Raw genomic sequence first — 12,102 nt, 5'->3', positions numbered from 1 at the left:
AAGGCATATTAGTAGAATTGCATGCTTTTGACATCGAGTGGAGTTCTGCTCACCTTGATGGCCATTCTGTCTGAGGGGGTGAATGGATGACTTTTGACTCTCAGGGTAGAGAAAGCCTCCATGATCACAGAATTAATTTGCTCTGGATAAAAGCAAGGATGCAACTTTGAAATTTGCATGTGTATGTGAGTGTGTGTGTGTGTTTATGTGTGTGTGTGTGTGTGTGAAAGTCAGTTATTATGCTATGCATTTTCCCTCTGTAAGTTAAGTAAAATTGAGGCTATTTCCAAGGGTTTGTGTTCAGCCACTGAGGAAAGCCGGCCAGAAGAAATCAGTTGCCTGGAGTGGTGGTGCACGCTGGTAATCGCAGTACTTAGGAGGCTGAAATAGGAAGATCACAGGTTTGACACCAGCCTCAGCAATTTAGTGAGACCCTGTTTCAAAGTAAAAAATAAAAATCAGGCTGGGAGTATAGTCTGGTGGTAGAGTGCCCCTGGGTTCAATACCCAGTACCACAAAAACAAAGAAAGAAAGAAAGAAAGAAAGAAAGAAAGAAAGAAAGAAAGAAAGAAAGAAAGAAAGAAGGAAAGAAAGAAGGAAAGAAAGAAAGAAAGAAAATCAGTTGACTGCAAGTGTCAGCAGTACATCTGAGTGCTGCTATTTGGCAGATATGAATTACATTAGAAGAGGTTCTGAAGGCCAGCGGTGGATGCAGGGATGTACCCAAGGACCACGCTCAGGAGCCTGGGGCAAGGCCAGACCCGCTCACCACCAGATGATAGGCCTTTCACCTTCGATCCAAGAGCAAGCTTTGGTCAAAGGTCCTTAAATGTTTCAGAAAAGTGCAGACCTGCTCCAGCCAGGGATGGCGCTCAAGTCCCCACCTAGGCCAGGCTGAAAACCAAACCCTCCCAGAGCTGGCGGGGCAGGGAGACACAGGAAAGTGCACCCCAAAGACAAGCAATACCTTGTTTCAAAAAAAATCGAAAATAGGGCTGACAGTATAGCTCAGTGGTAAGGTGCCCCTGGGTTCAATCCCAGTACCACCCAAAACACAACAAAACACTCAAGAGATAAAATTAATTTATAAGGTAAGGAATTTCTTTTTCTTGCCTGGACTTTTCAAACTGTATTACATTTGCAGTGAGATTCTGAGTTGGTTGTGTTTGGCCAAGGCAAAACCGGTAATGGCACTTGGACTTATGTATTTGACCAACTGATTGACTGACTGACCTACTTGAGTATAAAGTCCTTGTTTCTGAGCGAAATAGCCACTGGCCAGCCCGTCACTGCTGGCCCCCTTTTCCCTCAATCACTGGAAGGAGGCTTCATGAGGCCAGCAATGGGCTGGACTTAATTTGCTCCAAAACTCACAAACTGGATTCAAGGAGACCACTCCAAAGACTTACTGCAGAAGTGACACTTTACTGGGAGATACTGGACACAGCCCCTGTTGCATCCTACAAGACAACGGACAGAATTCTGAATAACCCCGTATCTGGGCATTTTAAATTGCTTTTTCCTGCTGAATTTTGGAGTATGTTTCTATGTTTGAAGTGACTCGGCACCACCACGGTGTTTATTCACAGGAAGAGCTGGTGACCCGGCTTCTCTCCAGTCTCTCCTTTTGTTGCCTTTGAGATCATGAAGACTATAGAAAATTCCAAAGTATTTTTCAGCAGTTTCTTCCCTGTGAGGAAATATTTCTTTGTGACAATGAGTCAAGTTGACTGCGTCGAGGCCCACAGATTGCATCTTGGCATCAGTCCCCCCAACCCAAATATATATCCAGACATATGGGCTGTGATGGGAGGGGGTGAAGCCTGTTTGGCACCGCACCCCCACCGATTTCTAAATACCCAGCACGACCAGAATGAATACCTCTGCTTTTCTCAGACATATTTCATCTATTAGGGTCCAGAACTTTGATTGGGTGAACATTTAAGCACCAAAACTTGAATTTTAGGCAAACTCAAAGTTGAAAACATGCTTTTAAAAAAGTTTTTTTTTTTTCTCCACTTCAAAAAAAGTGTTAGAAAAAAAGCAGCTTCCTACCAATTCCAGCATCATGCCACCAGGATGCACCACGCCTGTAGATAGATTTGGCAGCCAATTTTCTTAAAAGTGCCTTTGATCACCAGATTGTATTTTCCTACTGTTGCAAAATTTAATTTAAAAATTATGGATTTTTGTTTGCAGCTTGCATGTAAAATGTGGAGTTTAACCTGGGAGAGCTGGTGGGAGTGGTGGGGTTCTTCTATGGAACAGCCTGCACATGGCCGCTATTACTGGGGTTTATTTTTCAGCATTTTTATTTTTTTAAAATAAGCTAAAAAAAAATAGGCATCGGTGACACGTGTCTGTAATTCCAGGACCAGGTAGGCTGAGGCAGGAGGATCACAGGTTTGAGTCTAACCTCAGAAACACAGTGATACCTTGTTTAAAAAAATGTATAATACGGCTGACAGGATAGCTCAGTGGTAAGGAGCCCCTGGGTTCAATCCCTGTGCCACCAAAAACACAACAAAACACTCAAGGGGTAAAATTCTTTCATTGATAAGGTAAGGGATTTCTTTTTCTTTCCTGGACTTTTCAAATTGTATGACATTTGCAGCGAGATTCTGAGCTGGTTGTGTGTTTGACCAGGCAACATCAGGACCCCAAACAACCAGGACAGCATTACCTCCTCATGGCGGGCAGAACTGAGATGCCACAAGGAGTTGGAGACCCAGCGGGGCTACGTGGAGTCATGTGACCAATGTCCAAGTCACCCCAAGTCTTGGCTTGATCTGTCCACTTGATGGACATCCGGGTCCTGAACACAGCACCTCGGTCTGGAGCTGGCACCCAGGTCAATACACACACACACACACACACACACACACACACACACACACCACAGCCCACTCCCCCTTGGGACCGTGGTGGAGCTCCACGTTCACTTCCAAAGGCACACCCTCTGGGTGGAGCAAGCTCAGGAACAGCTGGGGCCGCCTGCTCTGGGGCAGCAGTGCCCACCCTCCCAAGCGCCTGTGCCCTCTCCATCTCTTCTAGTGCAGGGGCCTTTCCACCCATCCTGGAGCGCAGGGGAGGTGAGCATGACCCCAGTGCCGGCATCTCCAGGGAGTGCCAGCTGCTGTAGAGACAGGTCAGCAGACTGGGGCCCCCAAGACTTAGGGGTGGGGTCAAATACAAAGGCCAAAATTCCTCTCCCCAGTGACTGTGGGCTCCTTGCCAGTCACAGAGATACCTTCTTAGTATTCACACATGGGAAAGGGAGCCCAAGGAGTTACCTTCTAAGAGGAGGCAGAGGGGCGGGGCAGGAGGGAGGCAGAGCCAAGCAGCTGTGGTCACCAGCCTGCCTGGGTGAGTCCAGTGTGGGTGCGGGTGTGGGTGGGCAAGGGGCAGACCTGGACACACTGGGTGCTGAGTGGGTGGTCTGGGGACAGACCCAGCCAGGAGCTAAATGACAGAGGAATAAGCTGGTACCCAGGGCCCCTTCCTTCTAGCACAGGCAGCCCTGGAGATTAGGAAGCCCCTCCTCCCAGAGATACAGTCCTTAGAGCCCCAGGTCTTCCTCCTTGCGCATTCCAGGTGAGAGAGCTTGGAGGGCTCTGAGCCCCTTCCCCAGACTCCTGGACTAGGGAGGAGCTGCCCCGGCCAGGTGGGAAGGCTGGGTCGCCTGCGCTCTTTCAGTCCCTCTTTCCTGTCCTTTAGAGTAAGTCTCTTTGGTTGGCCAGGTTTCCCTCCGAAGCGCCAAACCATCCATCTCTCCTTTAAGGTGGATCCTTGGAGGCGCAGGCGGGGGAGCCCAAGTGGCCGGTTTTAGGGGCGGAGCCGGGAGCCCCATCTGAAGGCAGAGTCCCGGGGGTGAGGGGTTCAGCTTCGGGCCGGCCACCGCGGAAGCGCCACTCAGCTTAGCTCCCTGCGGGTCCTGCAGCCCGGGTCTGCGCGCTCTCTCGTGGCACTGACGGCTCCCGCAGCCTTGATGGCCGGGCGGTCACCCGGTGCCAATCCGGACCGAGCTCAGCACCTCCGGTCCCGCATTCAGACCTGTCTTTAACCTTTCAAACCTCGGTCCCTTCCCGGCTGTAGACCAGGTGACTGACGCGAAAGCCGCTGGCCGCTGTCTGATGACCAGAGACGAAGCCCTGCGCAGAGCCAGGGGTCTGCGGGCTGTGGGCTACCGCCATCGGCCTTCCGAAAGAAAAGTCGCTCCCCAATCCCCCGGGAAAGGAGCCGAGGCTGCCGGCCAGGGCGCCCATGGCCGAGGAGAAGCTGGAGAAGCAGGGAGCGGCGTCGGGCGCGGGCGGGGACGGCGAGGGCTGCGGCGGGTCGGGGGAGGCGGCGCCCCGGGGCTCCAGCGCGGGCGCCTTGGCTGCCCCTGGGCTCCGGGCTCCCGGGGGCTCTGCCGAGCTCGCGTCTCCTCTCCTCTTCCTCTTCCTTCGGAAGTTCCCGTTGTCAAACATCTTCTCACAGTTTGGGTCCAGGGTCCAGTAATTGCCTTTCCCTACAGAGGAAGAAAGAGCCCATGTCAGAACGCCCCATCCTGCCCGACCACACTGCGGTGCGGAGGTCGGTGGACTTCAGAAGGTCCCCCCTCCCAGCTCCCAGAGGGTCGCGATCCCAGGTCCCCATCCGCACCTCCAGGAGGCATCTGTACCCGGGACGGGCCTCCACAGCCAGGCTGGGACGTTTAGCCATTCCAGAGAGACAGTGGATACTCTGCGCCCTGCCAAATTCGGTGCCGGCCTCAGGAGCGGCCTGGGAGATGCCCCACTCTCTGGACTCTGCCAGTGGCGCACAGCTGACCACATCTGGCCTCTGTCGGCGCCGGTGGTTTCTGAAGGAGCACCTGATCTATTTTTACCAATTTGGGGGAGGGGAGGCCCTATCTCCTCCATTTTACAGAGGAATGCACTGAGACTCGGAGAAGGTAACTAACTCCCAAGGCCACGCAGCTGGCGCGTTCTCGCTTCCTCCTCCAAAGGAGCTAGCAGAAACGCAGAGTTCCCAGGAGCCCAGGACTGCAAACCAGGGCCTGTGGGTTCCGGGGCATCTGGGCCCGTCCACGCCCATGTCCCGTCTCCCCACTTGACCATGTCCAGCTGTGCACTGAGGAATTGGGTTGTCCCATGATGTCGCTTTCAAGGGCGTGCGCCTGGGGCCCAGCGAGCCCGGCACCGGCGCGCGGGGGCCTTACCTGGGTCGTTCTCGTCGCGCGGCACCTTCTTGAAGCAGTCGTTGAGCGACAGGTTGTGGCGGATGGAGTTCTGCCAGCCCGCCTTGCTGCGCTTGTAGAAGGGGAAGTTGCTGGCCACGTACTGGTAGATCTGGCTGAGCGTCAGCTTCCGCAGCGGCGCGCTCTGGATGGCCATGGCGATGAGCGCCGAGTAGGAGTAGGGCGGCCTCACCAACCTCAGCAGCTCCTGCGGGCCCGAGAGGCCCAGCCACGCGAGGTCGGCGCCCGCCAAGCCGCCCGCGGGGCCCAGGAAGGGGCCCGGGGCCGAGTAGCCCGGGGCCCCATAGGTTGGCGCGGGCCCAGGGCCCGCCGCGTAGGGCGCGGGGCTGAGCGCGGGCGCATTCGCCCATAGGCGCGGGCCACCGGCCGCTGCGCGCAGCTCAGCGCGGGTGTACCCCGGCGGGTGCGCACTGGCTCGAGCCTGGCCGTGCTGAACAGAGCAGGTGCCCAAACCATCGCAGTACGCCGCCATGTCCAGCTGCTCCTGGGCCTGGGCCGGCGGCTCCGCACCGGAGCTCATGGGTGCTCCATCCGGAGAGGCCTCCAGCAGCGCCTCTTGCCCTTTACATGCAGTTGGGTCCGAGCCCTGCTTGAATGTCAGTGGCCAGCTGCCTCCCTGGCCAGCTTTGGCGAGGGAGGTCCACGTCCCGCCCCAGGGTCAGCTTTCTGTCCTGCCCTGGTCCCAGATGCACCGCCCCTGTCATTCTACCGCCAAGAGCAGCCAGGTCTTTCTTTGGTCCTGAGAGGTTGGAGGTATCCACCACCGGGATCCTGAGTCCCCAGGGATCTAATAGGTCCCAGCTTCTTCTTGGGCACGGCTGCCCCTGGTTCCCTGTCTCCTGGAGGCTGCCAGAGCTTGACTTGGGAGCCTCGGGCAATGCAGGCTCCCTTTAGTGCTTTCTCTCTCTCTCTCTCTCTCTCTCTCTCTCTCTCTCTCTCTCTCTCTCTCTCTGCTCTCTCTTGTCTTCTTGTCTCTCTCTCTCTGGAAAGCCCTGGCAGAGTGGTGTCTGCCCCCTGGAGCCCCTGAGTCCTTGGGGCCATCTCGCAGGGAATTAAAAGCAGCCAAACTGCTGCAAAGGATCCTGATGAAGTCTGTGAGTACCCGCAGAGCCAGGGCCAGGCAGGGAGGCGGAGGCGGATCTGCAAAGAACGCAAGGCATGGGTGTAGACTGCGGCACTGGAGTGGCTGGAGTCCCTGCCTGCCACACACACCTTAGTGCAGGTCAGAAATCCCCTGTGCTGGGCTGACCAGGCTGGCCTTCACTCTGCCCGAGCTTGTCTTTGCTGTGGCCTCAGCACTGAGTTCAGGACAGAGTTGGGCAGTGAAGCGCTCCTCTGGGTCTCCGGGGATGCACCCAAATGAAGACCTCTCTGCTGGGCTCCAGACCCCATTGGTCTGGCCCTTCTGCAGCTCAGGGCTTCTGCAACCATGATTCTCCTGGCTCCTGGGCTGCTGGGCTTTGGCATTCCTGGGTCCCTGGCTAACCAGCTCCCCAGGCTCCAAGCAGCGCCAGGCTGCACAGCAAGGAAGGTCCAGACTGATGTGTTAGGCCCTCCTGAGGCATCCTTGAAGAACTCTGGCCTTCTGGACTCAGAGTTTGCGCCACTATAGCAAAGAGGCAGAAATTCTGGCCCTGTAATTTGAGATAAAGAAATGGACACTAAAGAGTCAGTACCCACCATGTCAGAGGCAAGCTTGAGGAAATGGGGCTCTCCCTGGGCACTCTTCATTCCTTCACGGAACTTCAGGTGATCACAGAGAACAGATTCCAGTTCCTTTAAATAACAGCGTTCTGCCCACCTTTACTCTTACAGAGGAGGCAGCTGGTGGGCTGGTGCAGCTGGGCAGATTGAGGAAGAGCCTGGGCTTTGGAATCAAAGGGGGCAGCTTGAGTCAGGTGGTGGTGTAGCCTTGGGCCTTTCAGATGGCATTGACAAATATTATGTAAAACAGCCAATTTATTTTGAGACAAGGTATAGTTAAGTTGCCCAGGCAGGCCTAGAACTGGCCATCCTCCTGCCTCAGGCTCCCATGTGGCTGGGACCGCAGCCTGTGACACCAGACAGGGCTCTTTAGCAGCCTACCAGTGGATGTGAGATCCTTCCCCCTGCTCTTCCGCACGCTTAGCTTAGCAGAAGCCCCTTGGGACATGGCCAAAGTGGGGAGGGGGAGGGAAAAACTGAGAACTGGTTCACCCAGGTCTGCCCTCCTGCGGGACCCCTCCCCCAGAGGCAGGCAGTGTGGGGCTCCCAGGGGCTTTTCAGAAGCCCCGCCTCATCACTCCAGGGACAGAAGGGAGAGCAGAGAACGACCCTCACCCTGGCTGCTTGAGTAGGCAGTCTAGCCTAGGTGAGTGCCACCAGCCTCTCCGCTCAGCAGTCTCCTTATGATGGCGAACACGTGCTGTTCTCTGTAGATGTGAGGAGCATTTTTGGAACTGTTCCTAGGGGAGGTGCCGTTGTACCCTCAAAGGTGGATATAAGCATGCTCACGTGGGCCACTGGCTGTCAGCGCAGGTGAATGCCTTCCCCCTCCAGTTTGAGAGTCCTTCCTGAGACAGGGCGCACATGAGTCTGACCTGGTCTCCCCATCTTCTGGAATAGGAGGGAGTCTTAAAGAGGATGACACACGCTCCATCCTGACCCCAGTGGCCCCAGAAAGACTGGGAAGATGGGGCTACAGCCAGCTGGGCGGAGTCCTGTGACCCTGCAGGAGCTCAGCTGGCCTGCCCTTCCTCCAGCCGCCAATGCAAGTGCCAGGCAGGAAAACTACTGTGTGTGTGTGTGTGTGTGTGTGTGTGTGTGTGTGTGTGTGTGTGTTGGGGGGGATTTTCCAAATCTTTGCGTGTAAAAGACAGTTGTCTTGCTGTAATAACACATTGATCTGAGAAGAGAAATTTATTTTTTATTTGCAGTTAATGGCAAATAGTGTTAAAGTGTAATATTTCTAAAAGCTCTAGTTATCAAAACAACACGATATTACCATATAAACAGACACATAGGCCAGCAGAACAACATAGAGAGCATAGAAGTAAACCCACACACCCACAGCCAGCTGATGTGCAAGAAAGGTGCTGAGAGCACACACTGGAAGGACAGGCTTTTCAATAAATGGTGGGAACAAGTGTATATTTACACACAAAAAAGTAAAACTAGACCCTTTCTCTCACCAGCTACAAAAATCTGCTCAAAATGGATTAAAGACTTAAATATAAGACCCAATGACATTGCTAGAAGTGCAAAAGAAAATACATTGAAATGGGCAAGGATTTTTTTAAAAGATCAATAAAAGCAAAGATAGATTAATGGGATTTCAGCAAACTAATGTTTTTGTACAGCAAAAGAAACATCAACAGGAAAAATAATCTACATAATGAAGGTTGAAAAATATTTGAAAATGATAACTTGACAAAGGGGTTAATACCCAAAATATATAAGAAACTCCAAAAACTCAATAGCAAAAAATCAAATAACCAGATTAAAAATAGTCAATAAGCCTAAATAGACATTTCTGAAAAGAGGATATACAAATAGTGAACAGGTACACGCTCAACATCATTAATTATCGGAGAAATGCGAATCAAAACCATAATGAATTATTACTTCACTCAAGAAACATTTATTACCAAAAGGGCAAAAAATAACAAGCATTGGCAAGAGAGTAGAGAATAGGAAACGCTTGCACACTGTTGGTGGGAGTGCAAAGTACTACAGCCATTGTGGAAAACAGTATGGAGGATCCTCAAAAATATTACAAACAGAATTACTAGATGATCCAGCAATCCCACTCCTGGGTGAGAAATAAAAAGGAAATGAATCCAGCGTGTTGGAGAGACACCCACATTCTCATATTTACTTTAGCACAATAGACAAGAAATGGAAACCACTTCAGTACCCACCAACTGAAGAATGAACAAAGGTGTGATCCATACATACCACGGGGTACTACTCAGCCATAAAAAGAATTTGTGACAACCTGGAATGAACTGGAGATCTTTAGTTAAATAAAATAAGCCAGGCACAGAAAGACAAGGACCACACAATCTCCCTCATCTGTGGATAGAAAAAAAGTTGATCTCCTAGAAGTTGAGAATGGAATGATAGTTATCAGAGACTGGGGAAAGTGTGGGGGCTGGGGGAGGTTGATCAGTGGTAACTAAGCTGGAGGGGGACAGGAGGAAGAAGCTCTGGAGTGCTGCAGGACAGGGCGGCTCCAGACGGCAGCTATGTGCTGTGCATTTGGAAGAGTGAGAAGAAAATCTTTTGAATGTTATCACCATAAAGAAATGACAAATGTTTGAAGATATGTTTAGCCTAATTACACAATGTTTTTGTGTATTAAAATATCACATGGTAGCCGGGCGTGGTGTGCACACACCTGTAAACCCAGTACTTGGGAAGCTGAGATAGGAGGATCGCAGATTCGAGGATAGCCTCAGCAAGTAGTGAGGCTCTCATCAACCTTTCGAGATTTTTTAAATTGAAAAATAAAAGTTAAATAGGGCTGAGGGTGTAGTTCATAGTTCAGGGGTAGAATGCCCCTAGGTTCCATCTCTAGTCACACACACCCACACAGAATATAGTACCCCAGTACTATGTATAATTTTCATGTTTTTACGTATCAGCTAAAAACAAATTTAACTTGAAAAATGTTCATAAGAAAAAAAAACCACCTCGCTACTGTGAGAACTAAATCAGGTAGTACTTTAGAGAACAGATTGGGTCAGCTCTTGAGCTCTTGAAATGTCAGGGAATCCACAAAGGCTGACAGTTCTTTCCACGGTGTCTTTAATTTCCACAGCCTTTCTTTCTGTTCATATTGTAACTCTTTAGCACTCGTGGTTTGAGGACCTCCAAGACAACTAAGTGAACCTCGATGTGATTTTCCTCAATTTTACTTTAGATAAAAATCATTACCATTTGTGCCACACGGAAGGCTCCATTTTCCCCACCACCCTCCTTTGCTTTCTGAGCCCAGTGCCCATCTTCCACTGTGATAGTTTTCTTATCTTTCAACGGCTGGCCTCAAAATGACTTTCAGTAGATAGACTGCAGTCATTGGGAGGAATGATGTTTTAATGTTCCAGTCAGTCTAGTATGGAATTCTAATGAGAATTTTTCAAAGAGAAAAAAAAAAATCCCAGGGAAAAGAAATAACAAGAAAAGACTGTGGTCTACCTGGGATTCCTGCTGGGTATCTTGAAACACAACAGTCTGACCTTTATCCTTCTTCATTCTCCAAATCACCTGCTGCCCTCATTAAGGATGGGTCTCTCTGGCCTTCCACACCAAACTCCCAAGCCCAGCTGCAGCTGGACCTACACCTGTGGCTGACCTCCATCGCCTGCTGGGTATCTCCTCTGGGGAAAGCCCCAACTCTGGTACAAGAAGAGAAGGTCTCTGATGCAGTGTTTAGGAAGGCATCCCTGCAGGGCCCTGGACCCAAGTACCTGGCTCCTCCCTCCCTGCTCCCTCCACAGGCGCAGAACTCGGTTCTCTCCATCTTCCAACCTCCTCTTCTGCCACGTCTCTCTTCAGGTGGCTCCATCTCTGAGCTTCCCTTTGGCAGCCCAGCTTCTAGAAGACTTGCCTCTGTGGCTGTGGCCCTGCCCTCCCTCTCAACATTATGGTCCTCACTCTGCCCATGTAGCTGTCACCCCGATGCTGGGATGTGACAGCCCAGATTCAGTCTCTGCAGCCTCTGTCACCCCAAGTCCATTGATGACATCTCATTTTGCCTGACTCTGCAGCTCTGGACACTACAGAATCCACATCCCTTTTTCTACCTTTTTTCCCCACTCTGTCCTTCTGGTTGACCTGCTGTCCCTCTTCCAGCTTCTCCTCAGGCTCCAAGTTGGACTCCGTTCTTATAGCTCAAGGTCTACAGGGCTCTGAACGCCTGTCTGCCCTTCTCTCTGTGACTGTTCCTTCCCTTGTGCAGCCAACTCACCCCTGATGGAGAACTTCTTCATCAACGATTCTCCAATTACTATCCCCCCGTGGGTGTCTTCCTCTCAAGCTCAACAGTCCCCAACTGACCCCATTGTCTTCCACATCCCAAACCTGTCTCTCCATAGTATCTTCACCAATGGTGACACTGATCCTTAGGTTGTTCAAAGAAAGACCTGGGAGTCCCTGTTGACTCTTCCTCTCCCACTCTATAATCGGCTAGTCATTCCTTGATGCTGTCTCTCAGTCTTAGCCACTTCTTGGAAACCTTTAGAATTCTTACAAAGACTTTTAACTAGGCTCTCTTTCGTGCACTGCCCAGTGTGCTATTCATGCTATAGGCAGATGGTCAGATTCCTAAGATGGTTCCCCACGATTCTCTTGATTATGCACCAAACACTAATCCAGGTTCTACTGTAAAGCAATGTGTGTGTGTGTGTGTGTGTGTGTGTGTGTGTGTGTGTGTGTGTTACTAGAGATTGAACCCAGGGACATTCTACCTCCAAGCTATCTCCCCTGCCCTATTTTGTGTTTGTTTTTGAAATGGGGTCTTGCGAGGTTACTAAGAGTCTTGCCACATTGCCGAGGCTGTCCCCAAACCTTTGATCCTCCTGTCTCAAACTCCCAAGTACTAGGAATACAGACATGTGTCACCACACCCAGCTAACAATTTTGCAGATGTGATTAAAGCCCCAAGTCAGCTGACTTTAAGACAAGAAGATCATCTCACTGGGCCCAGAGTAGATGAGCCATTTAAAACATAACTTTCTTTTGAGGCAGGAGAAGAAGTCAAAGAAGGATTCGTGCACCATTCCTTGCATAAAGATGGAGGGGCCGCGGGAGGAACAGAAGAAGCTTCTGGAAGGTCAGTGGCCTTCAGGTGACAGCCAGCAAGGATAGAGGGCCTTTGA

At 51.4% G+C, this 12,102-nt stretch overlaps 1 protein-coding gene across 1 annotated transcript; it reads right to left on the bottom strand.

Annotated features, from left to right (window-relative positions):
* Positions 1 to 4,067: 4,067 nt before the first annotated feature.
* Positions 4,068 to 5,762, bottom strand: FOXI2 (forkhead box I2; the record flags this gene model as incomplete). Its single annotated transcript, XM_080695418.1, has 2 exons — positions 4,068 to 4,510; positions 5,204 to 5,762. The coding sequence occupies 2 exons, from the start codon at positions 5,760 to 5,762 to the stop codon at positions 4,068 to 4,070; spliced, it is 1,002 nt and encodes a 333-aa protein (XP_080551544.1).
* Positions 5,763 to 12,102: the final 6,340 nt, after the last annotated feature.

The sequence above is a fragment of the Muscardinus avellanarius genome (assembly GCF_963383645.1).
Source record: "Muscardinus avellanarius genome assembly, chromosome: 4".
Classification (NCBI taxonomy): Eukaryota; Metazoa; Chordata; class Mammalia; order Rodentia; family Gliridae; genus Muscardinus; species Muscardinus avellanarius.
Note: the sequence above shows the minus strand (reverse complement) of the source record. Positions and strands in the feature narration are given on the sequence as shown.